The sequence below is a fragment of the Ascaphus truei genome, unplaced genomic scaffold (assembly GCF_040206685.1).
Source record: "Ascaphus truei isolate aAscTru1 unplaced genomic scaffold, aAscTru1.hap1 HAP1_SCAFFOLD_893, whole genome shotgun sequence".
Lineage (NCBI taxonomy): Eukaryota > Metazoa > Chordata > Amphibia > Anura > Ascaphidae > Ascaphus > Ascaphus truei.
Genome location: NW_027457232.1, coordinates 108,127 through 134,968, shown reverse-complemented (window position 1 = coordinate 134,968; position 26,842 = coordinate 108,127). Strand labels below are relative to the sequence as shown.

Sequence of the window (26,842 nt, the reverse complement as noted above, 5' to 3'; positions counted from 1 at the left end):
CGCTGGGCTCTGCCCGTCGCGTGTGTGTGTGGGGGGGCTGGGCTGGCACCCCCCTCCTGCTCTGCGCTTTCCCGCACCTGCTGACCCCCCCTCCCATCTTCCCCCCAGGAGAAGCAGGCGGTGGCCGGCGAGGACGAGGACGAGACATGGCGGCAGCGCAGGAAGCAGTCCTCCTCGGAGATCTCGCAGGCCGTGGAGCGGGCGCGCAAGCGGAGAGAAGAGGAGGAGCGCCGGATGGAGGAGGAGAGGCGGGCGGCCTGCGCAGAGAAACTCAAGCGCCTGGACATGAAGTGCCGGCGGCTCCGGAGGAGGTGGAGCCGTCTGCCGGCGCCAGGGGCGGGGCTTACAGAGGGGGCGGAGCCCCGGGTCCAGACTCCTCCCGGTATGGGATTCAAATCATTTTGTGAGGGGGGGTGGAGACTGGGGGAGAGGGCACGTAGCGGGGGAGACTGGGGAGGGGATTTGTAGCGGGGGAGACTGGGGGAGGGGATTTGTAGCGGGGGAGACTGGGGGAGGGGATTTGTAGCGGGTGAGACTGGGGGAGGGATTTGTAGCGGGGGAGACTGGGGGAGGGGATTTGTAGCGGGGGAGACTGGGGGAGGGGATTTGTAGCGGGGGAGACTGGGGAGGGATTTGTAGCGGGGAGACTGGGGGAGGGGATTTGTAGCGGGGGAGACTGGGGGAGGGGATTTGTAGCGGGGGAGACTGGGGGAGGGGATTTGTAGCGGGGGAGACTGGGGGAGGGGATTCGTAGCGGGGGAGACTGGGGGAGGGGATTCGTAGCGGGGGAGACTGGGGGAGGGGATTCGTAGTCGGGGGAGACTGGGGGAGGGATTTGTAGCGGGGGAGACTGGGGGAGGGGATTTGTAGCGGGGAGACTGGGGCTTTATATACTTGTCCGTACTATGTGTATAATTTATTATACAGGTATATATTAAACAAGCCCCTCTGTTCTTCCTCCCCCCCCCCCATTTCTTTCTCCCCCCCCCCCATTTCTTCCTCCCCCCCCCCCCATTTCTTCTCTCCCCCCCCCCCCCATTTCTTCCTTCCCCCCCCCCCCCATTTTTTCCTTCCCCCCTCCAGCGGTTGAAGCTGCACCAGCTCCCAGCATGCCGGCCCCCGCCACACACCTGCCCCCGCCATGCCTACTCCAGTTACTCCTGCCCCCGCCACCCCTGCCCCCTCCTCCCTCCCCCCGCTTATCTCCCGAGCCCCCACGGCCCCCACTCCTCCTCTCACCCCTCCCCCTCCAGAGCCGCCGCAGGTAGAGGGGGAGCCGCCCCGGTCCCCCGCCTGGAACCAAGCCGGAGCCTCCCCGGCCCCCGCAAGCCGCCCCCGGCCGCCCCCTCCCAAGGGGGATACAAGTTTCAAAAGAGCCTGCCCCCCAGGTTCCAGCGCCAACAGCAGGTGAGGAGATGTTCTTTCGGGGGGGGGGGGGGAGCCAGTATATGGGTCTGGCGCCCTGCTTTGTGGGGGGGGGGGGGGGGGGGCGGAAAGGGTGCTTTGCATAGGGAGGGGGCAAGGGGGGCGGTAACTGCTTGGGGGGGGTAATGCTCTGCTTGGGGTTGGACTCAGTTTTGGGGAAGGGTTAAGGGGGGTGACACTGCATAGGAGGGGAGGTAAAGGGGGCGTGACACTCTGCTTGGTGGGGAGGTAAGGGGGTGACTGCATAGGGTAGTGGGTAAAGGGGGAGGTGAAGCTTTGCTTGGTGGGAGTAAGGGGGGTGACTGCATAGGGTAGTGGGTAAAGGGGGAGGTGAAGCTTTGCTTGGAGTCGGGGCTAGAACGGGGTGGGACACACTGTATGGGGGAGACGGGGGACGCGATTGTCTTTTAAATGTAGTCCTTTTGCAAATTGCCAAATAGCCAGCTCCAATCCTTCTGTGCATGTGAAAAGTCTTTTCTGGTAGTTTTAAATGCTTGAAGAAATCAGGTAACAACAGGAATAAAAAGAGCAACAACAGGAATAACACAGGAATGAGGGGTACAGGCCTTTTAAGGACAAGGGCCTGTGAAGTGTTACATTAGCCTCATCCCATTGGCAAGGAATTATCTCCCCTCCTATCAGAACCTGCCATGTCACATGGGCAAATCCTACAGCCAGCTCAGGTAACTCTGAGCATGCTCAGTAAGCAGCTTGGTAGCACTGCTAACTAAAAAGGGGCCACTCATTTCTGGGGACGCAATGTCTGGAGTTTGGTCCCAAGGTGTGAAATAGCCAGGATGAGTAACAGGACCTGCTACTCAGAAACATCCTGATTAAGTGACACTTTAAGAATCTGGGGTCTTTCATCCCAACAGGGGGCTCATGTATGTATAACATTTGTTAGGCAGGCAGAAGGCATTACAAAGGCAGGCAGAAAAAAATAGCATCCTGCCTGTACATTTTAAAACTGCAACAGAAAGGCACTTTATCAAAAATATATGTTTCCCTTATGACAAAGTTATATTTTTAATATGTGTGTACTTGGGGGGTTACACTGAGGCTGCACCCCAAAAATCAGGGTGCTGGCTCACTCCGTTCCTAAATTAGCAGTCTTAATGGAACGGCTCCTGTTATTCAGCACTGTAGGTAGGGACAAGCCTGCAAAACGGGGACAACAATGCATATAGGGGAGAATGGTACAGGGGAACAGCATATAAAATTAACCCCTTCATCCCCAATACGAAATAGGGGTAACCAGCCGAGCCCACTGCCTTTATTAATGTGCTGATTACCCCCATTTTCGCCACAGGGCCGTTAGTTGGGAAGGAGACGCTCTGCATGAGGTAGCGATGCTCTGTAGTGAACACCTCTTCTCTCCCCCCCCAATCCCTGCAGGAGCAGCTGATGAAGCACTGGCAGCAGAGCAGAGACCTCCCCCATCCACCTGCCGGCCCCCCGCAGCAGCAGCCCCCCGCCCCATCCCAGCCTCCCCAGAAGGCCCTGTACAGTGGCGGCTCCCTGGGGCGGGCGCCCCCTCCCCCGCCAGCCCCTCTCCCACCCCCCCACATGAGCTACGATCCTCGCTGGGTGATGGTGCCCCCTTACATGGACCCCCGCATAATGCAAGGGAGACCACCCCTCGACTACTACCCACCCCAGGGGGGGCACCCGACAGGTGAGGAGGGGGCAAGTGTGTGTTTGAGAGTGGGCTGGGGGGGGGGGTAGAGACGAGTGGGGCAGGCGTGTTGTTGGATAGATAGCGAGTGGGGCAACTGTCATGGGGGGGGTGAGCCCACACTCACCCCCGAGCCCTCACTCCCCCCCAAGCCCTCCAGCCCTCGCTCCCCCCGCCAGCCCCTGAGCCCTCGCTCCCCCCGCCAGCCCCTGAGCCCTCGCTCCCCCTGCCAGCCCATGAGCCCTCGCTCCCCCCTCCAGCCCTCGCTCCCCCCTCCAGCCCCCGAGCCCTCGCTGCCCCCTCCAGCCCTCGCTCCCCCCTCCAGCCCCCGAGCCCTCGCTCCCCCCTCCAGCCCCCGAGCCCTCGCTCCCCCCCTCCAGCCCCCGAGCCCTCGCTTCCCCTTCCAGCCCTCGCTCCCCCCTCCAGCCCCCGAGCCCTCGCTCCCCCCTCCAGCCCCCGAGCCCTCGCTTCCCCCTCCAGCCCTCACTCCCCCTCCAGCCCTCGCTCCCTCCTCCAGCCCCCGAGCCCTCGCTCCCCCCTCCAGCCCCCGAGCCTCGCTCCCCCCTCCAGCCCCTGACCCTCACTCCCCCCTCCAGCCCCGACCCTCACTCCCCCCTCCAGCCCCCGACCCTCACTCCCCCTCCAGCCCTCGCTCCCGACTCTAACTCCCCGAGCCCTTGCTCCCCGACGCTCTCGCTCCCCGAACCTCACGCCCCCAGCCCCCGAGCTCTCGCTCCCTGACCCTCACTCCCCCAGCCCCCGAGCTCTCGCTCCCCGAACCTCACTCCCCCAGCCCCCGAGCTCTCGCTCCCCGAACCTCACTCCCCCAGCCCCCGAGCTCTCGCTCCCCGAACCTCACTCCCCCAGCCCCTGAGCTCTCGCTCCCCGAACCTCACTCCCCCAGCCCCCGAGCTCTCGCTCCCCGACCCTCACTCCCCGAGCTCTCGCTCCCCGAACCTCACTCCCCCAGCCCCTGAGCTCTCGCTCCCCCGAACCTCACTCCCCCAGCCCCCGAGCTCTCGCTCCCCGAACCTCACTCCCCCAGCCCCCGAGCTCTCGCTCCCCGACCCTCACTCCCCCAGCCCCCGAGCTCTCGCTCCCCGAACCTCACTCCCCCAGCCCCCGAGCTCTCGCTCCCCGACCCTCACTCCCCCAGCCCCCGAGCTCTCGCTCCCGAACCTCACTCCCCCAGCCCCTGAGCTCTCGCTCCCCGAACCTCACTCCCCCAGCCCCCGAGCTCTCGCTCCCCGACCCTCACTCCCCCAGCCCCCGAGCTCTCGCTCCCCGAACCTCACTCCCCCAGCCCCGAGCTCTCGCTCCCCGAACCTCACTCCCCCAGCCCCCGAGCTCTCGCTCCCCGACCCTCACTCCCCCAGCCCCCGAGCTCTCGCTCCCCGACCCTCACTCCCCCAGCCCCCGAGCTCTCGCTCCCCGACCCTCACTCCCCCAGCCCCCGAGCTCTCGCTCCCCGACCCTCACTCCCCCAGCCCCCGAGCTCTCGCTCCCCGACCCTCACTCCCCCAGCCCCCGAGCTCTCGCTCCCCGACCCTCACTCCCCCAGCCCCCGAGCTCTCGCTCCCCGACCCTCACTCCCCCAGCCCCCGAGCTCTCGCTCCCCGACCCTCACTCCCCCAGCCCCCGAGCTCTCGCTCCCCGACCCTCACTCCCCCAGCCCCCGAGCTCTCGCTCCCCGACCCTCACTCCCCCAGCCCCCGAGCTCTCGCTCCCCGACCCTCACTCCCCCAGCCCCCGAGCTCTCGCTCCCCGACCCTCACTCCCCCAGCCCCCGAGCTCTCGCTCCCCGACCCTCACTCCCCCGAGCTCTCGCTCCCTGACCCTCACTCCCCCAGCCCCCGAGCTCTCGCTCCCCGACCCTCACTCCCCCAGCCCCCGAGCTCTCGCTCCCCCGACCCTCACTCCCCCAGCCCCCGAGCTCTCGCTCCCCGACCCTCACTCCCCCAGCCCCCGAGCTCTCGCTCCCCGACCCTCACTCCCCCAGCCCCCGAGCTCTCGCTCCCCGACCCTCACTCCCCCAGCCCCCGAGCTCTCGCTCCCCAACCCTCACTCCCCCAGCCCCCATGCCCTCACTGTGCTCCCCCCAACCCCTCACCATGTGCTCCCCTTCTAGGGATGATGACCCGGGAGCGGTCAGACAGCGGGGGCTCGGGCTCCCTGATGAGAGAGCGTGGGACCCCCCCAACGGACCCCAAGCTTGTGTGGGGGGGCGAGATGTTCAACCAACCGGAACTGCGGCCCCTCAACTCCCCCCTCCGTCAAGAGGACGACGACAGGGAGATGGGGTGAGAAAGCGTAGGCTGCCGCTGCCCGCACTGTGTGTGTGTGAGAGAGGGGGAGGCTGGCACTGCCCGCGCTGTGTGTGTGTGTGAGGGGGAGGCTGGCACTGCCCGCGCTGTGTGTGTGTGTGAGGGGGAGGCTGGCACTGCCGCTGCCCGCGCTGTACCTGTGCTGTGTATACATGGTGTAGTAGTGTGTGTGAGGGGGAGGCTGGCACTGCCCGCGCTGTACCTGTGCTGTGTATACATGGGGTAGTAGTGTGTGTGAGGGGGAGGCTGGCACTGCCGCTGCCCGCGCTGTACCTGTGCTGTGTATACATGGTGTAGTAGTGTGTGTGAGGGGGAGGCTGGCACTGCCCGCGCTGTACCTGTGCTGTGTATACATGGGGTAGTAGTGTGTGTTAGGGGGAGGCTGGCACTGCCCGCGCTGTACCTGTGCTGTGTATACATGGTGTAGTAGTGTGTGTTAGGGGGAGGCTGGCACTGCCCGCGCTGTACCTGTGCTGTGTATACATGGGGTAGTAGTGTGTGTGAGGGGGAGGCTGCACTGCCGCTGCCCGCGCTGTACCTGTGCTGTGTATACATGGTGTAGTAGTGTGTGTGAGGGGGAGGCTGGCACTGCCGCTGCCCGCGCTGTACCTGTGCTGTGTATACATGGTGTAGTAGTGTGTGTGAGGGGGAGGCTGGCACTGCCGCTGCCCGCGCTGTACCTGTGCTGTGTATACATGGTGTAGTAGTGTGTGTGAGGGGGAGGCTGGCACTGCCCGCGCTGTACCTGTGCTGTGTATACATGGGGTAGTAGTGTGTGTTAGGGGGAGGCTGGCACTGCCCGCGCTGTACCTGTGCTGTGTATACATGGTGTAGTAGTGTGTGTTAGGGGGAGGCTGGCACTGCCCGCGCTGTACCTGTGCTGTGTATACATGGGGTAGTAGTGTGTGTGAGGGGGAGGCTGCACTGCCGCTGCCCGCGCTGTACCTGTGCTGTGTATACATGGTGTAGTAGTGTGTGTGAGGGGGAGGCTGGCACTGCCGCTGCCCGCGCTGTACCTGTGCTGTGTATACATGGTGTAGTAGTGTGTGTGAGGGGGAGGCTGGCACTGCCGCTGCCCGCGCTGTACCTGTGCTGTGTACTACATGGTGTAGTAGTGTGTGTGAGGGGGAGGCTGGCACTGCCGCTGCCCGCGCTGTACCTGTGCTGTGTATACATGGTGTAGTAGTGTGTGTGAGGGGGAGGCTGGCACTGCCGCTGCCTGCGCTGTGCCTGTGCTGTGTATACATGGTGTAGTAGTGTGTGTGAGGGGGAGGCTGCCGCTGCCCGCGCTGTACCTGTGCTGTGTATACATGGTGTAGTAGTGTGTGTGAGGGGGAGGCTGGCACTGCCGCTGCCCGCGCTGTAACTGTGCTGTGTATATATGGTGTAGTAGTGTGTGTGAGGGGGAGGCTGGCACTGCCTGCGCTGTACCTGTGCTGTGTATACATGGTGTAGTAGTGTGTGTGAGGGGGAGGCTGGCACTGCCGCTGCCTGCGCTGTACCTGTGCTGTGTATACATGGTGTAGTAGTGTTTGTGAGGGGGAGGCTGGCACTGCCGCTGCCCGCGCTGTACCTGTGCTGTGTATACATGGTGTAGTAGTGTGTGTGAGGGGGAGGCTGGCACTGCCGCTGCCCGCGCTGTACCTGTGCTGTGTATACATGCCATGGTGTAGTAGTGTGTGTGAGGGGGAGGCTGGCACTGCCGCTGCCCGCGCTGTACCTGTGCTGTGTATACATGGTGTAGTAGTGTGTGTGAGGGGGAGGCTGGCACTGCCGCTGCCCGCGCTGTACCTGTGCTGTGTATACATGGTGTAGTAGTGTGTGTGAGGGGGAGGCTGGCACTGCCGCTGCCCGCGCTGTACCTGTGCTGTGTATACATGGTGTAGTAGTGTGTGTGAGGGGGAGGCTGGCACTGCCGCTGCCTGCGCTGTACCTGTGCTGTGTATACATGGTGTAGTAGTGTGTGTGAGGGGGAGGCTGGCACTGCCGCTGCCTGCGCTGTACCTGTGCTGTGTATACATGGTGTAGTAGTGTGTGTGAGGGGGAAGCTGGCACTGCCGCTGCCCGCGCTGTACCTGTGCTGTGTATACATGGTGTAGTAGTGTGTGTGAGGGGGAGGCTGGCACTGCCGCTGCCCGCGCTGTACTTGTGCTGTGTATACATGGTGTAGTAGTGTGTGTGTGAGGGGGAGGCTGGCACTGCTGCTGTCTGTGCTGTACCTGTGCTGTGTATACATGGTGTAGTAGTGTGTGTGAGGGGGAGGCTGGCACTGCCGCTGCCCGCGCTGTACCTGTGCTGTGTATACATGGTGTAGTAGTGTGTGTGAGGGGGAGGCTGGCACTGCCGCTGCCTGCGCTGTACCTGTGCTGTGTATACATGGTGTAGTAGTGTGTGTGTGAGGGGGAGGCTGGCACTGCCGCTGCCCGTGCTGTACCTGTGCTGTGTATACATGGTGTAGTAGTGTGTGAGGGGGAGGCTGGCACTGCCGCTGCACGCACTGTACCTGTGCTGTGTATACATGGTGTAGTAGTGTGTGTGAGGGGGAGACTGACACTGCCGCTGCCCGCGCTGTACCTGTGCTGTGTATACATGGTGTAGGAGTGTGTGTGTGAGGGGGAGGCTGGCACTGCCGCTGCCCGTGCTGTACCTGTGCTGTGTATACATGGTGTAGTAGTGTGTGTGTGAGGGGGAGGCTGGCACTGCTGCTGTCTGTGCTGTACCTGTGCTGTGTATACATGGTGTAGTAGTGTGTGTGAGAGGGGGAGGCTGGCACTGCCGCTGTCTGTGCTGTACCTGTGCTGTGTATACATGGTGTAGTAGTGTGTGTGAGAGGGGGAGGCTGGCACTACCGCTGCCCGCGCTGTACCTGTGCTGTGTATACATGGTGTAGTAGTGTGTGTGTGAGGGGGAGGCTGGCACTGCCGCTGTCTGTGCTGTACCTGTGCTGTGTATACATGGTGTAGTAGTGTGTGTGAGGGGGCGGCTGGCACTGCCGCTGCCTGCGCTGTACCTGTGCTGTGTATACATGGTGTAGTAGTGTTTGTGAGGGGGAGGCTGGCACTGCCGCTGCCCGCGCTGTACCTGTGCTGTGTATACATGGTGTAGTAGTGTGTGTGAGGGGGAGGCTGGCACTGCCGCTGCCCGCGCTGTACCTGTGCTGTGTATACATAGTGTAGTAGTGTGTGTGAGGGGGAGGCTGGCACTGCCGCTGCCCGCGCTGTACCTGTGCTGTGTATACATGGTGTAGTAGTGTGTGTGAGGGGGAGGCTGGCACTGCCGCTGCCTGCGCTGTACCTGTGCTGTGTATACATGGTGTAGTAGTGTGTGTGAGGGGGAGGCTGGCACTGCCGCTGCCTGCGCTGTACCTGTGCTGTGTATACATGGTGTAGTAGTGTGTGTGAGGGGGAGGCTGGCACTGCCGCTGCCCGCGCTGTACCTGTGCTGTGTATACATGGTGTAGTAGTGTGTGTGAGGGGGAGGCTGGCACTGCCCGCGCTGTACCTGTGCTGTGTATACATGGTGTAGTAGTGTGTGTGAGGGGGAGGCTGGCACTGCCCGTGCTGTACCTGTGCTGTGTATACATGGTGTAGTAGTGTGTGTGAGGGGGAGACTGACACTGCCGCTGCCCGCGCTGTACCTGTGCTGTGTATACATGGTGTAGTAGTGTGTGTGTGAGGGGGAGGCTGGCACTGCTGCTGTCTGTGCTGTACCTGTGCTGTGTATACATGGTGTAGTAGTGTGTGTGAGGGGGAGGCTGGCACTGCCCGCGCTGTACCTGTGCTGTGTATACATGGTGTAGTAGTGTGTGTGAGGGGGAGGCTGGCACTGCCGCTGCCCGCGCTGTACCTGTGCTGTGTATACATGGTGTAGTAGTGTGTGTGAGAGGGGGAGGCTGGCACTACCGCTGCCCGCGCTGTACCTGTGCTGTGTATACATGGTGTAGTAGTGTGTGTGAGAGGGGGAGGCTGGCACTGCTGCTGTCTGCGCTGTACCTGTGCTGTGTATACATGGTGTAGGAGTGTGTGTGAGAGGGGGAGGCTGGCACTGCTGCTGTCTGCGCTGTACCTGTGCTGTGTATACATGGTGTAGTAGTGTGTGTGAGGGGGAGGCTGGCACTGCCGCTGTCTGCGCTGTACCTGTGCTGTGTATACATGGTGTAGTAGTGTGTGTGAGGGGGAGGCTGGCACTGCTGCTGTCTGCGCTGTACCTGTGCTGTGTATACATGGTGTAGTAGTGTGTGTGAGAGGGGGAGGCTGGCACTACCGCTGCCCGCGCTGTACCTGTGCTGTGTATACATGGTGTAGTAGTGTGTGTGAGAGGGGGAGGCTGGCACTGCTGCTGTCTGCGCTGTACCTGTGCTGTGTATACATGGTGTAGTAGTGTGTGTGAGAGGGGGAGGCTGGCACTACCGCTGTCTGCGCTGTACCTGTGCTGTGTATACATGGTGTAGTAGTGTGTGTGAGGGGGAAGCTGGCACTGCTGCTGTCTGCGCTGTACCTGTGCTGTGTATACATGGTGTAGTAGTGTGTGTGAGGGGGAGGCTGGCACTGCCGCTGTCTGCGCTGTACCTGTGCTGTGTATACATGGTGTAGTAGTGTGTGTGAGGGGGAGGCTGGCACTGCCTGCGCTGTACCTGTGCTGTGTATACATGGTGTAGTAGTGTGTGTGAGGGGGAGGCTGGCACTACCACTGCCCGCGCTGTACCTGTGCTGTGTATACATGGTGTAGTAGTGTGTGTGAGAGGGGGAGGCTGGCACTGCTGCTGTCTGCGCTGTACCTGTGCTGTGTATACATGGTGTAGTAGTGTGTGTGAGGGGGAGGCTGGCACTACCACTGCCCGCGCTGTACCTGTGCTGTGTATACATGGTGTAGTAGTGTGTGTGAGGGGGAGGCTGGCACTGCCCGCGCTGTACCTGTGCTGTGTATACATGGTGTAGTAGTGTGTGTGAGGGGGAGGCTGGCACTGCCGCTGTCTGCGCTGTACCTGTGCTGTGTATACATGGTGTAGTAGTGTGTGTGAGGGGGAGGCTGGCACTGCCTGCGCTGTACCTGTGCTGTGTATACATGGTGTAGTAGTGTGTGTGAGGGAGGCTGGCACTGCCGCTGCCCGCGCTGTACCTGTGCTGTGTATACATATCATGGTGTAGTAGTGTGTGTGAGGGGGAGGCTGGCACTGCCGCTGCCCGCGCTGTACCTGTGCTGTGTATACATGGTGTAGTAGTGTGTGTGAGAGGGGGAGGCTGGCACTGCTGCTGTCTGCGCTGTACCTGTGCTGTGTATACATGGTGTAGTAGTGAGTGTGAGGAGGGGCTGGCACTGCCGCTGCCCGCGCTGTACCTGTGCTGTGTATACATGGTGTAGTAGTGTGTGTGAGGGAGGCTGGCACTGCCGCTGCCCGCGCTGTACCTGTGCTGTGTATACATGGTGTAGTAGTGTGTGTGAGAGGGGGAGGCTGGCACTGCCGCTGCCCGCGCTGTACCTGTGCTGTGTATACATGGTGTAGTAGTGTGTGTGAGAGGGGGAGGCTGGCACTGCTGCTGTCTGCGCTGTACCTGTGCTGTGTATACATGGTGTAGTAATGTGTGTGAGGGGGAGGCTGGCACTGCCTCTGCCCGCGCTGTACCTGTGCTGTGTATACATGGTGTAGTAGTGTGTGTGAGGGGGAGGCTGGCACTGCTGCTGCCCGCGCTGTACCTGTGCTGTGTATACATGGTGTAGTAGTGTGTGTGAGGGGGAGGCTGGCACTGCCGCTGCCCGCGCTGTACCTGTGCTGTGTATACATGGTGTAGTAGTGTGTGTGAGGGAGAGCCTAGCACTGCCACTGCCCGCGCTGTACCTGTGCTGTGTATACATGGTGTAGTAGTGTGTGTGAGGGGGAGGCTGGCACTGCCGCTGCCCGCGCTGTACCTGTGCTGTGTATACATGGTGTAGTAGTGTGTGTGAGGGGGAGCCTGGCACTGCTGCTGCCCGCGCTGTACCTGTGCTGTGTAGTAGTAGTGTGTGTGTGAGGGGGAGGCTGGCACTGCCCGCACTGTACCTGTGCTGTGTATACATGGTGTAGTAGTGTGTGAGAGGGGGAGGCTGGCACTGCTGCTGCCCGCGCTGTACCTGTGCTGTGTAGTAGTAGTGTGTGTGAGGGGGAGGCTGGCACTGCCCGCACTGTACCTGTGCTGTGTATACATGGTGTAGTAGTGTGTGTGAGAGGGGGAGGCTGGCACTGCCGCTGCCTGCGCTGTGTATACATGGTGTAGTAGTGTGTGTGAGAGGGGGAGGCTGGCACTGCTGCTGCCCGCGCTGTACCTGTGCTGTGTATACATGGTGTAGTAGTGTGTGTGAGGGGGAGGCTGGCACTGCTGCTGTCTGCGCTGTACCTGTGCTGTGTATACATGGTGTAGTAGTGTGAGTGAGGGGGTGGCTGGCACTTCCCGCACTGTACCTGTGCTGTGTATACATGGTGTAGTAGTGTGTGTGAGGGGGAGGCTGGCACTGCCGCTGCCCGCGCTGTACCTGTGCTGTGTATACATGGTGTAGTAGTGTGTGTGAGAGGGGGAGGCTGGCACTGCTGCTGCCCGCGCTGTACCTGTGCTGTGTATACATGGTGTAGTAGTGTGTGTGAGGGGGAGGCTGGCACTGCCGCTGCCCGCGCTGTACCTGTGCTGTGTATACATGGTGTAGTAGTGTGAGTGAGGGGGTGGCTGGCACTTCCCGCACTGTACCTGTGCTGTGTATACATGGTGTAGTAGTGTGTGTGAGGGGGAGGCTGGCACTGCTGCTGCCTGCGCTGTACCTGTGCTGTGTATACATGGTGTAGTAGTGTGTGTGAGAGGGGGAGGCTGGCACTGCTGCTGCCCGCGCTGTACCTGTGCTGTGTATACATGGTGTAGTAGTGTGTGTGAGGGGGAGGCTGGCACTGCCGCTGCCCGCGCTGTACCTGTGCTGTGTATACATGGTGTAGTAGTGTGTGTGAGGGGGAGGCTGGCACTGCCCGCGCTGTACCTGTGCTGTGTATACATGGTGTAGTAGTGTGTGTGAGGGGGAGGCTGGCACTGCTGCTGTCTGCGCTGTACCTGTGCTGTGTATTGATCTCCCCCTCCCCCTTCTCCTTTCAGAAATGACCCCCCTCCCGTGCGTTCTCTCCCCCAGCAGCCGCCTCCTCCACCTGCCCCGTACCTGGGCAACTTCACCTCTTACCCCGAGAATGCAGCGGCCCCCCCACAGGCGCACGCCGGCCACCGCTACCCCATGGAAGAGCAGCGTGCTGGTTCCTGGCACCAGCAGCACCACGCCGCTCCCCCGCCTCCCCCATCGTCCGGCGAGCCGAGCCGCGCCGGGCGTCCCGAGGCCCCCCCGGCTCACCACCCTCCCTCCACCCAGCCTCGCCGGGGGGACGATGAGCCCGTCATCCTCCGGAGAGAGGCCCCACCCCCTCCTCCGCCTCCCCCCCAGCCCGACCTCCCCAAGAACGACGGCGGTGGCGGGGGGCGACACAAGGAGGGCCGGAGGGAGCCCGGCAAGGAGGAACCGAAGCCCGAGAGAGCCCCGGCGGGAGGCCGGCCAGAGTATCACAAGGCCCCTCCTCGCCGCGAGTCCAAGACCGAAACGCGTTGGGGGCCCCGGCCCGGCGGAGGGGGCAGCCGGCGGCAGGAGGACATGGGGGCCCCGGTTCCCCCCCAGCGCCGGGCAGGGCCCATCAAGAGGGCCGTGAGGAGGGAGGAGGTAGCGATGGCCAGAGAGCATCAAGAGAGCAAGGCGGCCCCATTGCAAGAGCCGGAGCCGAGCAAGCCGCGGCAGACCGTCCCACCCAGCCGGGAGAGCGAGCCGGCGGGGTCCCCCTCGCGGAGGAGGAAGGAAGTGGTGATGGCGGCGCCCGCCAGGGGATCCCCGGCTGCGGCGGCTGCCACCGCCCGAGGCCGCGGGAGAGGGGAGTACTTCGCCAGGGGGCGGGGCTTCCGGGGGGCCTACGGCGGCCGCGGCCGCGGCGGGGGGCGAGGGCGGAGCCGAGAGTTTCGCGGCGGCTACACGAGAGAGAGCCCGTTCTACCGAGAGGAGGGCGGGGAGGGAGGCAAGGCGGGCGGCCGGGAGCGCAACGCCAGCGAGACCCGGAGCGAGGGCTCGGAGTACGAGGAGGTGCCCAAGAGGCGGAGGCAGCGCGGGTCCGAGACGGGCAGCGAGACGGAGCCGGCCGCCATGGAGAAGGAGGCGGGCAGGGGGGGGCTGGCACAGCCGCCGCAGGGGGAGGCCGGCACCCCTATCAACCAGCGCCCCCCGGACAAGGGCCGGGACGCCGGCAGGGGGCGCACGTTCATGCCCAGAGGCGTTCCCTCAAGGAGAGGCAGGGGGGGCATCGGCAGAGGCGGGGCGTGGAACCCGCCACCCAGGCCGCAGCCGGCAGCCCCTCCCCCGCCCGCCCAGCTGCCCGACCCGCACAAGCCAGAGGGGAAGATCGAGAAGGCGGTGCCGATGGTGCCGGCCCACCTACCCCCCGGCGACGACCGCCCCCCGCCCCGGAGGAGACGCCACGGGAGGTCCCAGCAGCAGGACAAGCCGCCTCGTTTCCGGAGGCTGAAGCAAGAGCAGGCCCGGGCGGTCAACGGGGGAGGGGGGCCACAGCAGCAGCTGCCGCCGGCGCCGCAGGCACCAAGGGCGGAGCCGCACCAGCGGCCGGCGCACGGCGAGGCGGAGCGCGTCGTCCCTCAACATCGAGGGCCTCGGTCTCCCGAGCCGCCCTGCAACGCCAGCTCCGACCAGGCCAACGAGGAGTGGGAGACGGCGTCGGAGAGCAGCGACTTCACCGAGAAGAAGGAGCGGGGGGTGCCGGCGCAGAACGGAGGAGGGGGGCCGGCCGTGGTGGTGTCGCCGGCCCCCGCCGGGGGTGGGGGAGGAGGAGGAGGGCGGGAGCAGAGGAAGGACCTGTCCAAGAGAAGTTTCTCCAGCCAGAGGCCGAGCATGGAGAGGCAGAACCGCCGGCCCATGCACCCCGCCGCCGGGCAACGGCCAGGCCGTGGGGGGGGAGGAGGGGGCAGGAGCGGGGAGAAGAGGAGCTGGCCCTCCCCCAGGAACAGAGGGTGAGTGTTTTGTGAGGGCCTTTCTGCCCCTCCCCCAGCCTGGTCATGGGCACCCTGGCGCCCTCTCGTCTCCCTGCCCCTCCCCCACCCTGGTAATGGGCACCCTGGCGCTGTCTGGCCTCCCTGTCCCTCCCTGTCCCCCACCCTGGTAATGTGCACCCTGATGCTTGCTGGTCTCCCTGCCCCTCCCCCACCCTGGTAATGGGCACCCTGGCGCTGTCTGGCCTCCCTGTCCCTCCCCCACCCTGGTAATGTGCACCCTGATGCTTGCTGGTCTCCCTGCCCCTCCCCCATCCTGGTAATGGGCACCCTGGCGCTGTCTGGCCTCCCTGTCCCTCCCCCACCCTGGTAATGGGCACCCTGATGCTTGCTGGTCTCCCTGCCCCTCCCCCACCCTGGTAATGGGCACCCTGATGCTTGCTGGTCTCCCTGCCCCTCCCCCACCCTGGTAATGGGCACCCTGATGCTTGCTGGTCTCCCTGCCCCTCCCCCACCCTGGTAATGGGCACCCTGATGCTTGCTGGTCTCCCTGCCCCTCCCCCACCCTGGTAATGGGCACCCTGATGCTTGCTGGTCTCCCTGTCCTTCCCGCCTGTGACTCTTTTTGTAACTTTCCCCTTTCTGGCCTCCCCTAGGGGCAGGACAAATGAGGACCGCCCTCCCCCCGTGCCCATCCCTCCAGCCCCCAGCACCAGCGCTGTGTACCGAATGGACCGGGTCATCCACAGCGACCCTGTGGGCATCCAGCAGGCGCTGAGTGAGCTGGGGCAGAGACACGGCAAACCTGCCCCTGCCAACCACAACATGGAGCCTGCAGCTGGGCGCTGCCAACCAAGGCCAGGTAACAGACCACATGGAGCAGTGATGTTCTTATAATGGGGATGTTCTTATAACAGGGGTTCCCTCCATAGGAAGGGGCACATCAGGCTGTGAGGAGATGTTCTTATAAGGGGGGTGTTCTTATAACAGGGGTTCCCCCATAGGAAGGGGCACGTCAGGGCTGTGAGGAGATGTTCTTATAAGGGGGGTGTTCTTATTACAGGGGTTCCCCCCATAGGAAGGGGCACGTCAGGCTGTGAGGAGATGTTCTTATAAGGGGGGTGTTCTTATAACGGGTTCCCCCATAGGAAGGGGCACGTCGGGCTGTGAGGAGATGTTCTTATAAGGGGGGTGTTCTTATAACAGGGGTTCCCCCCATAGGAAGGGCCACGTCAGGGCTGTGAGGCGATGTTCTTATAAGGGGGTTGTAGACGGACGTTCACAGAGGTACACAATTGGAGACTTTATAAGGTGAAATTATAATAGGCTTTATTGTGCCTTTTCCTTTCCATCAGGAAACCATCCAAACACAGGGGGGGGGAACAAAGCTTCTATTCACTTGGGAGTAGTTCTAGTGAAATTGTATGCAATTAATTCACATCTCCCTTAGTAAAGCATGTCTCGCAGCCCCAAACATATAGCATGAAATAAGCAGATATAAGCAGTCTCTTAATAATGAAAGTCTTATCTGTTAGCTTCTGTAGAGTAAGCTTCTCTGCTCTCCTGGAACCGCACCCGTGCGTGCACAGAAAATCAGCATCCAGGTTTAGAAGTCTTATTTGGTGTCTTGCAATCAGCTATGCTGGGCAGAGCTCAAGACCGGTCAGCTCCAGAGATGAATGTTCTCTTGGTCAGTCTCTCCTGGGAGACTCAAGAACACTGCTCTGTCTCCAAAATTCAGCTCTCAGTCAGAGCTAAGGAGTTACTTCCTGTCTCAACAGAAAGGCTAAATCAGGCAGGTGGTGTTTATTAATTGACTACCAGCAGTTAACCACCACACTGCTAGATTAAAGGCACATTACTTGAACAGGGATTACTCCCCTGTTACATACCTCCCCTGTTTGTGGGAAACTCGGGCTTGCCACGGCCAAAGCCCATCCTTCCACTCTCATTCTAGATATCTCTGTGACTTGAATGAGAGTGGATGGAGGAAGAGAACACTCAGTCCTGTTGGGATTGGAGCCCTTTCTCCAGTTTATTCGTGTCTCCTCCTAAAGGTGTTTGAGATCAGCACCCCTCAGTCGCTCGAGGAGGACTTTTTCCAAGTATAGTCTTTTTTCTACATGTGCGGTCATGAGATTTCCCTCGCGTCGGGTGCTCGTCTTATTGTTGGCATACTGTATGGCAGCAGTTGCAGAGCGTTTAAAAACAGCCCTTTGAGTTTTCCGCTCTTGAAGCTGTCTCTCTGCCCTTTTCCCACTCAATGGGGTTGCTATTTCAGCCTCTTTGAGATTAAGTTGCAATTCCACACCCACTTCCAGAGAATGTCCCATCTTTTCAGCTTCATCAGCTAAGGATTCTTCTGGTTTTGATTCAGCACGTGTACCTTCTTTTGTTGCCTGCTGGGTGGCTGAAGGTTTTGCTAGTGCTTGTTTAGGTGGTTCAAATTTTACAACCTTGTCTTTCAGATGAGCGGTATTCCCAGCTCTCACTGTACCCTTGTCTTCATGGGTTTTTGTGGCCGTGGGATACTGACGCTTAGTCAGGGTCAATACTTGTCCTTGTAGGACTGTAATCTCATCCGCGAGATTCCGTTTTTTGAGTGCGTCTTGCAAGTCTCTTCTCAGGGAATTTATCTGCATGATTTGCTTTCTCTGAGCTTACCTCCACATTTTTATTGCATTGTGAAGCACTATGAACTACTTTGCTTGGGCCACAGTTACTTGTTTCAGTTTCTAGACCTTCTTGTGCTCCCTTTTGTGCCGCGTCACCTGGGTTCTAAACTTGGCTTTTAGCGTTGCTTTGGTGATGCTCAGGGTAGCCTTCAGTTTCTCATGCTGCTTTGCGGGGACATACTGGGTCATCAGACGTTCCTGCAGCACTTGAATTTCTTTAGCAGCCTGCAGCTTTTCTTCCTGCAGCGTTTGCTGCTTCTCCTCAGCATACTGGAGGTGTGTACGCAGACCTTGCAGTTGGTTCTGCAGTCGGTGCTCTGCTTCAAACTTTTCCTTGACTTCTTCTGTCAACTGAAAATTTTCTTCTTTCAGTTTTAAGTTTTCTCTTTTTAATCTTGAATTTTCTCCTTTTTCAGTCTCTGTATTCTTCAGGGCCTCTTTGCAGTCCTCCTTCCATTCACGCACATCTGCTTTGAGAATGACAATCTCCTGGCGTGAGACTTCCTTCTCTAGGTTGAGGGTCTGAAGCTCCTTCTGAGAGACTTTGAGAACTGTACCAAGATTACCAATAGTTTCTATAGCAATGTCCAGCTCCTCAGTGAGACTGTGTAGTTTCTTTCTGGAAACTTCAAGGTCTGTGCGGCAGCTGTTGGTCTCATGATGTGAGGCATCCAGTGCTCTGTGGAGTGTCTGAACCTCTTTCTGAGATCCGTCCACCTCTATCCGGACACTGTTGACCTCCTGTTGTGAGGCATTCAGCTCTATGCGAAGAGTGTGAACCTCCTGCTGGAAGACTGTCATCTGCTTCAGTGCCTCCTCATACTTCCGCTTTAGCGTAGCCACCATTTTATCAGATTGGCTCTGCTTTTCATCCATGGCGGAAATAGTAGCCTTTGCAGTATCTAGCTCAGTCTTGAGATCGTCCAATTCTGTCCTGGCTAAAGAGTAAATTGTGAGCACATCTTTTTGTAGCCTCACGTTATTTTTCTGTGGCTCTGTGTAACCATCTTCCTTTTGTTTCAATTGTTCACAAAGCATATCACAGTCATATGGAAACAAAGAAGAGACAGCGCAAAAAAACCATAGTGTAGTAAATTCAATTAATATTTATAAAGTGAAGGTGAGTATTGCACGTACATCAATGAAAAAGGGTTAATAGCATGACATGTTTAGGGACATGTTACCACTCAGCAGGGACAGCCAGACACCAATGCAGAAATCTTTACACGTTCACCCTCTTTGCTGCTGGCATCCAGGGAGACTCTGTGCTGCTCTGTGTTGGCGAGCTTAGACGTTCACCCTCTTTGCTACTGGCATCCAGGGAGACTCTGTGCTGCTCTGTGTTGGCGAGCTTACACGTTCACCCTCTTTGCTGCTGGCATCCAGGGAGACTGTGCTGCTCTGTGTTGGCTCGCCAACACAGAGCAGCACAGAGTCTCCCTGGATGCCAGCAGCAAAGAGGGTGAACGTGTAAAGATTTCTGCATTGGTGTCTGGCTGTCCCTGCTGAGTGGTAACATGTCCCTAAACATGTCATGCTATTAACCCTTTTTCATTGATGTACGTGCAATACTCACCTTCACTTTATAAATATTAATTGAATTTACTACACTATGGTTTTTTTGCGCTGTCTCTTCTTTGTTTCCATATAGCCTGGTGTTTGAGCCATTCCCATCAGACCAGCAGCATAAAACCACACTTTATCAGGTTGTATTTAATACCTTTATTATCATCACTTATATATATCACAGGTCACTTATGAGCGCAATATTATCTGTTTCACTCTATATCACAGTCATGCCTGGCATTTTTCAGGGCATCTTCAGGGTTGGTCAAGGGATCGTCACTCACTGGTTCCGGCTCCACTTCCCTGGTATGGTTGGTTGAGGGTTCCTCACTGTTGGCACCGGACAGACACTTCTTTGGGGTACACGGCTTCTGCCTTGGGCCCTCTGGATTTTCAGTTACCCGCGGGACGAATTCTCCATTTTCTCTAGGCTGCAGGGCAACTCGGTCCCCCTTTTCTTCCACAGGATCTGCGGACGTGCCTGTTCGTTCCACGGTAAGTGAAGAACCGCCTTTCTTTTTCTTTTTCCGCCTTTTTGATTTGGATGACACCGTCCCTTCAGGGATATTGGGGTCTCCATCTTCATTTGAAATTTTAGCAGCTTCATTGTATACGCCAGGCTTTTCTAGCAGTTGCTTTAGCTGACAGAAATATTGGGTGATCTGCTGCTCCCGCTCTGTCTCCTGCTGATCATTTTCGTCATCAAAGGGAGCGGTCTTTTCTGTTCGTGCCGAGTTCAGGCACCCCCACCATTCTTGGGGTGTTTTGTGGGTGTGACTCGGTTCGGGTTCCCCGTAAGAGATGTATTCCTCTTTATTGGACTGGAAGGGCCACTCTTCCGTGGGGTAGGGTTCATTACAGGAACGCTGCATCTTGTCCTCCATTTTTAGGCTATCAGGTGTAATTTTCTTCCTGACCTCAGGAGGCGCTATTGCAGCTGTTGCCACTGTATTTGCTAGAACCCCCAGTTGTGGTAGTCCTACAGGTGGGCATATTTTGCTTGTAGAGGTCGTAGCTTTCACAGGCATCTCTGTAGAATTTCTCTTTCTTGGATAAGTTTTACAATATCAGCAGTACTGTGCATGCATTTTCTCTCATCAGGTATACAAGATGTGCAGTTGTTAGGTAAAAAGTCTATTTGCTTTACACCATTTACTTGCTAGGTGTAATCTCTCATTAGGTATGCTGAATGTGTAGTTGCTAAGAAAAAAACTTCTGTTTGCTTTACACCATTTACTTGCTGGGTGCAATCTCTCCGCTTCAGCAACAGATTTTGGTTTTCTGCCTGAGTTCAGTAATTTTCAGTCTCATCTTTGGGTATTATGGCATTCACACTTCACACTTTGGGTGTCTCTTTTTTGCTCCCAAGATATATATAGGCAGACTTTTTTTACTTGCAGAAAAAAAAAACCATTCTTTGCAGTGGACTATTTCTTTAATTGCCGGCAGGGTGACTCAACATTCAGCAATTGGTTTTGAAAAACCTTTTACACAGTTCAGAAATCACTTTTTCCCCTATAGGGCAATTTTACACTCAGCATTTGTTTGCTAAAAATTCCCCTGCTTCAGCACAGTCTTGTATCAATTTTCACACTTTTCTGCATATACTCCATTCACAGCTGGTAGCCCTATGCGGTGTGGCAACATTTATTTGCAAAATCAGTACCACTCGTGGGTCACCATCTGTATTCACTGCTTCAGCGAAACTTTTTGAAAACAACAAACCTATCCCTTTTTAAGGGCTGACTCACTTCTTGAACCCTGACTATGGCTGGAAGGCACAACCCCTATTGCAATGACCATATTACACTTTGTTATAGGCACTAAGGTTTAGCTGCTACCGCAGTCTCTCTCCTCTTGGGATTGGGCAAAGAGTCCCTCTGTGGTTTTGTAAGTTTCAGTGCAGTGTAAGTTTGTGGTGTATATCCCTTTAACTCTGATCTCTGCTGCATGAGGTTTTTTTTTTTTTTTCTAAGTTGCTCAGACTGTTTGTAGGCAAAAAGCATAACAAAAAAAATTTCACATAAAAATCTCCGGTCCTTTTTAACTTCAAAGACACCTCTTGTCCCACTTCGGACACCATATGTAGACGGACGTTCACAGAGGTACACAATTGGAGACTTTATAAGGTGAAATTATAATAGGCTTTATTGTGCCTTTTCCTTTCCATCAGGAAACCATCCAAACACAGGGGGGGGGAACAAAGCTTCTATTCACTTGGGAGTAGTGTGACGGGAGCTTTGTGACAGGCTGTAATTTACACCAAAATATATATAAAAGATAATATATATTTATAACTGGGACGAGACTTGGATATGATAAAATATAATTTATTCCTTGATAAAGGTGAACACACAAAAATGTACAAATAACAGGCAAAATATGGACACTTACTTAAAGATTAGGACAGGAAGCCATCAGGATACAGACTGGGCCATTTCTTCCATATTTCAGCTGACATCACAGCAATACATGCAGGACACATGCAGAACATGAAGGCCTTTTGCATGAAGACATGAAGACAATAGCCATAGGCTGAGCCTGGTTCTTATACAATTATTTCCCTTTGAACCAACCTAAACCCAGCCCCTCTCATAAATCAGTGGTGAAGTTGACAGTTCTCCTCAGAGTAAAACTCCTCCCACCCCACGACGTTTAAAAATTGCTTTTCCCTATCTAAATAACTTCATAACTTCAGTTCAGTAGTACTTACTGGCATGCGGGACATATTAATACATTCCGTCACGCCTGACGCTCCCAAAGAGACTAAATAATACAATATTAACCCTAATATTAAAATTAAGAGAGATATTAATATCTGTCTGTTCGAACCGGCTAAACATCAGGTGTTTGTAACCGTTAGTTGCGGGTAACTCCCACGAATACACATATGTAACTCTTAGCATGTTCAGCCAAGGACATCTCATAATATTCTTATATTTAATAAGGTCACCCATTCTGATTTTCTCCTTGGTTAGCCCCACCCTTGCCCCCATCAATAAACCCTTTGAAGCAGGGACCCCTGGGGGGGGGGGGGGGGGCATTTGTCCCTTGTGTTATGTTTCCTCTTGCAGGATACCTTTGGTTGTAAGGTGTGAAAGGGGACACATACAATAACATTCAGTTCCTTTGGTCCCTGGGCCAAGCATAAACAATTAGGTAATTAGCCTTTGATCACCAGGCTATGTAAATTCTAGCAAGCTGTTCTGCTTGCATAGGCAAGTGACCCAGCTCATAGGTGTCAAAACCATTTGGTCTGGTATGCATAACATTTGTTCCTCATGCATTACAAAGGGCAGGCAGAGACCCTAGCATCCTGCCTGTACATATTTTTAAAACTGCAACAGAAAGGCACTTTATCAAAAATATATGTTTCCCTTATGACAAAGTTATATTTTTAATAGGTGTGTTTTTGGGGGGTACCCTGAGGCTGCCCACCAAGAATCAGGGTGCTGGCTCACTCCGTTCCCAAATTACCAGTTTTCAGGGAACGGCTCCTGTTATTCAGTACTGCATATAATATTAACCCCTTAAGCCCCATTGTGTGTGTTGCAGACACTGATATAACAATAATACATGGGAGCAGGGGAATATACATTTTCATGTTATAACAAGGGTTGAATCACATTTCTGGACCTCAACCCAGTTAACCCCTTGTCTCCCTGGTGAGGTTAGAGGGTGGCCAATTGGGGTGTAGCCCCTTTAATCCTGGGCCAAATCCTCACGAACGTCACAAGTTGTTCTAGTGAAGTCTTATGCAATTAATTCACATCTCCCTTAGTAAAGCATGTCTCGCAGCCCAAAACATATAGCATGAAATAAGCAGATATAAGCAGTCTCTTAATAATGAAAGTCTTATCTGTTAGCTGCTGTAGAGTAAGCTTCTCTGCTCTCCTGGAACCGCACCCGTGCGTGCACAGAAAATCAGCATCCAGGTTTAGAAGTCTTATTTGGTGTCTTGCAATCGACTATGCTGGGCAGAGCTCAAGACCGGTCAGCTCCAGAGATGTGTGTTCTCTTTGTCAGTCTCTCCTGGGAGACTCAAGAACACTGCTCTGTCTCCAAAATTCAGCTCTCAGTCAGAGCTAAGGAGTCACTTCCTGTCTCAACAGAAAGGCTTTTGTAAGCAATCTCAATCAGGCAGGTGGTGTTTATTAATTGACTACCAGCAGTTAACCACCACACTGCTAGATTAAAGGCACATTACTTGAACAGGGATTACTCCCCTGTTACAGGGGTGTTCTTTGTGAAAGCGTAGAAATAAAATCAATGAGTCAAAGGGTTCAAAAAGTAACAACATGAGTTTATCTGTACCAAGGCACAATTGGGAGACAAGAATTCAGAAAGAACTCAAGCCTCTGAAAACATATTGCTTGGTATCACATATTTATACATTTCAAAAATGAGTAATACGCTCTTTAAGGGGGCTGGCTTAGAGATAAAAAATATATGATGACTTATACAAAAAGACATGTTGATACCTAAATATGCTACATACGCTATAGTCTTATCGATAATTTACCATAATGTGGGCCTCTTAACCTTGTGACATAAGGGAGTTACTCTGTCCAGCCCTGTATGCACTGTAGCTGTCAGATAACAGAACCTAAGGTCAGCAGGAATATCTAAGGCAGGAAAAACCTCTCACGAATAATTTCAAATTCTTGCATGCCTCGTAGGAATTACACAAGGGCGAGTTACATCAAACATTCACAGATCATACACGAATTAAACAAGCATACATACAAGAACACACTCAAAATGGCGGTTAGGCCAAAATGGAGGTGATGATAGCCACACACATTATCTCAGTCTTCGCATCTTATAACAGGGGGTTCCCCCCATAGGAAGGGGCACGTCAGGCTGTGAGGAGGTGTTCTTATAAGGGGGTGTTCTTATTACAGGGGATCCCCCCATAGGAAGGGGTACGTCAGGCTGTGAGGAGATGTTCTTATAAGGGGTGTGTTCTTATAACAGGGGTTCCCCCCATAGGAAGGGGCAAGTCAGGGCTGTGAGGTGATGTTCTTATAAGGGGGGTGTTCTTATTACAGGGGTTCCTCTCTCCGATTCTCTCTTGGTCGCTCGAGGTGAATCGGTCGCTGAAAACTTTGCCGTCCCATTGGCGAAACGCAGAGATCGCCCACGGAGACCACAGGAAGTCGCACAGGAGGTGAGCCGTGTGTGTGTGTGTGTGTGTGTGTGTGTGTGTTTGTGTATATCTCTCTATATATATATATATATCTCTATATACATACTAATATAACTGACACTAATTCCCCCCCCACCCTCTCTTCCTCCCACCCCACCCCCCCACCCCCATTAGGACTTACCCCCCGCGGGAAGAGCAGAGCCACCGCCTCCGGCATGGAGGAAGCAGGGCGCCCGGCGCTACCCCCCAGGATCCATCGCCATGCCAGTGTGGAGCGGAGGGCAGAGCAGTAAGTGTTCCCAGGCAGTGGGGCACTCTGGGAGGGAAAGCATGTGCTGCGATTGGCTCACACTGATGTCACTCGCATGCTGAGACCACGCCCCTCTTTCTGCATTTCCTCCAATCAGAGGGAAGGGCTCTTACACACAACGTCCAGAGCTCGTTCCAAGCTGCTGTGGCCTCAGTCGGTGGCATCTCTGTACTATGGCACAAGAGGGTCTCTCCTCTCTCTCTCGCTTTTCTCTTTTAATTGATCTCTCTGCTCTCTCTCTCTCCCCTCTTCCAGGTGACCGGGGCAAGCTGTGCCCCTCCTACCCCATGGAGCCGTGGATGGGCCCTATGAGCTCCTATGAAGATCCCATCAGCACAGAGGTAGGCCGGCTGTGTGTGTGGCTGGTGCTGCGTGCGTGTGTGTGTGCGTGCGTGCGTCTGGCCCGGCGCTGCCCCCTCCCCCATGTCCCACCTCTCTCCCCCCGCGTCTCGCCTCTATCCCCCCGTGTCTGTCCCACAGATGAGCCAGTCAGACAGTGGCGTGGATCTGAGCAGCGACTCCCAGCTTTCCTCCAGCAGCTGCAGCCAGAGGAGCTCCCCCGACGGAGGGCTGAAACCCGAGGGGGGCAAGAGAGCTCCCCCCCGGGCAGAGGCAGCGGGGCAAAGACTCAGGACCCTGCCCGGCCCAGCGGTAACCCCCCTCATAAGCTGCACTATCTCCCCCACCCCCTCTCTACTCTTGCCCCCTCCTCTCTACTCTTCCCCCCCCCCCCCCGCCCTACTGTTGCCTCCTCTCTACTCTTTCCCCCCTCTCTACTCTTGCCCTCTCTACTCTTGCCCTTACCCTCTGTACTCTTGCCCCCCTCCACCCACTCTCTACTCTTTCCACCCTCTTCACTTCTCTTTCCTCTCTCCCCAGATTGGGGTCCCTTCCCCGGGTCCTATTGGCACGGAGCGCTCCCAGAAGCCCACCCCAGAGGGTCCCCGCTGCCCCAGCGCCCCCCACTGCCGCCCGCCTGCTTCTCTTCCCCCCTGCCCCAAGGTAAGTGATACCCACCAGCCAGCTGCCTCCCATGGTTACGTGCTGCTCTTCTCCTCCCCCCCGATCTCCCCTTCAACCATCTACTCCCCCCTCTCACCACCTGTCTCCCCCCCTCTCACCACCTGTCTCTCCCCCTCTCACCTCCTGTCTCTCCCCCTCTCAACTCCTGTCTCTCCCCCTCTCACCTCCTGTCTCTCCCCCTCTCACCACCTGTCTCCCCCCCTCTCAAAACCTGTCTCTCCTCCTCTCACCTCCTGTCTCTCCCCCTCTCACCTCCTGTCTCCCCCCCCCCCCCCTCCCACCCACCTCCTGTTTCCCCCCCTCTCTGCAGGACTCTGATTCCTGCCCACCTAGCGATGGCACGAAGCGTGGCAGAGACATACAGGGCGGCATCATCCTGCAACCCTGCGGGGTGAGAACCTACGTACTCTCTCTCACTATTCCCCCCCTTCCCTCACGCTCCCCCTCCCCTCCCTCGTGCTCCTCTCCCTCACGTTCCTCCTCCCTCTCCCTCAGGCTCCTCCCCCCTCTCCCGCGGGCTCCTTCTCCCTCGCGCTCCTCCCCCCTCTCCAGCGGGCTCCTCTCCCGCAGGCTCGTCTCCCCTCTCCCTCGGGCTCCTCCCCCCTCTCCCCGGCGCTCCTCCCCCCTCGCGCACCCCCCCTTGCCTCACGCTCTTCCCCTTCCCTCATGTGCACCCCCCTCCCTCGCGCTTCTCCCCCCCCTCCTCCCTTGCGCTTCTCCCCCCCTCTCCTTCGTGCTTCTCCCCCCTCTCCCTCGCTCTTTGCCTCCCCTTCCCCTCGCTCTTTGCCCCCCCTTCACCTCGCCCTTTGCCCCCCCCCCTCGCCCTATGCCCCCCTTCCCCTCACCCTTTGCCTCCCCTAGCCCTTTGCCCCCCCTCGCCCTTTGCCCCCCCCCCCTTTCCTGTCGCTCTCTTACTCTCTTTCTCCCCCAGACGGGCTCCCCCCCTCGGACCTGGGATCTTACTTCTCAGTCTGCAGCGTCCGAGCCCCCCCTGGACCCCACGCCTCTCGCCCTTTCGCCCGCCCCGCCAGAGGGGTCAAGACACCAAGCACCAGGTATCTCTCCCCCCCCCTTGCCCCCCACCCCCTCAACAAGGGTCACCTAGAACCCACCGTATGGTCCTAGAGGTTCCATTCCTAACTTCTCTTCTCGCCTACAGAGGATCGCAGTCAGAGGCTTTATTCCAACCAGTACTATCAGGTGAGGGCGTGCTTATAGCAGGGAGTCCCGCCATAGGTAGCGGGATGTTCTCATAAGGGGGTCTTATTATTGAAGGGGTTCCCCCCATAGGAAGGGGCACGTCAGGGCTGTGAGGAGATGTTCTTATAAGGGGGGTGTTCTTATAACAGGGGATCCTCCCCTAGGAAGGGGCACGTCAGGCTGTGAGGAGATGTTCTTATAAGGGGGTCTCTGTTTTAGGTGGATCTCCATGTCTCCAGCACAGGCAGTGGGTACAGACCCGGAACCCCTTCTCTGCAGACCTACAGGTTTGTCTCTCCTCTCCCCCCCCCCCCCCCCCCCTCACTGCTCTCTCCTCCCCCCTCACTGCTCCTCCTCCCCCCCCTCACTGCTCCTCCTCCCCCCCCTCACTGCTCTCTCCTCCCCCCTCACTGCTCTCTCCTCCCCCCCTCGCTGCTCTCTCCTCCCCCCC

At 57.3% G+C, this 26,842-nt stretch overlaps 1 protein-coding gene across 1 annotated transcript in view; it reads left to right on the top strand.

Annotated features, from left to right (window-relative positions):
- Window positions 1–26,842, top strand: part of PRRC2A (proline rich coiled-coil 2A) — a gene marked incomplete at its 5' end in the record, with an annotated part of 60,416 nt that overhangs the window by 18,353 nt on the left and 15,221 nt on the right. The window contains 17 exon segments of the mRNA XM_075585062.1: window positions 109–382; window positions 1,084–1,206; window positions 1,209–1,277; window positions 1,280–1,407; window positions 2,821–3,100; window positions 5,229–5,400; window positions 12,534–14,489; window positions 15,125–15,330; window positions 23,761–23,879; window positions 24,033–24,147; window positions 24,424–24,509; window positions 24,649–24,819; window positions 25,048–25,170; window positions 25,502–25,582; window positions 26,123–26,246; window positions 26,351–26,391; window positions 26,611–26,741. Of these exon segments, the coding sequence (XP_075441177.1) occupies window positions 109–382; window positions 1,084–1,206; window positions 1,209–1,277; window positions 1,280–1,407; window positions 2,821–3,100; window positions 5,229–5,400; window positions 12,534–14,489; window positions 15,125–15,330; window positions 23,761–23,879; window positions 24,033–24,147; window positions 24,424–24,509; window positions 24,649–24,819; window positions 25,048–25,170; window positions 25,502–25,582; window positions 26,123–26,246; window positions 26,351–26,391; window positions 26,611–26,741 (4,199 nt within the window).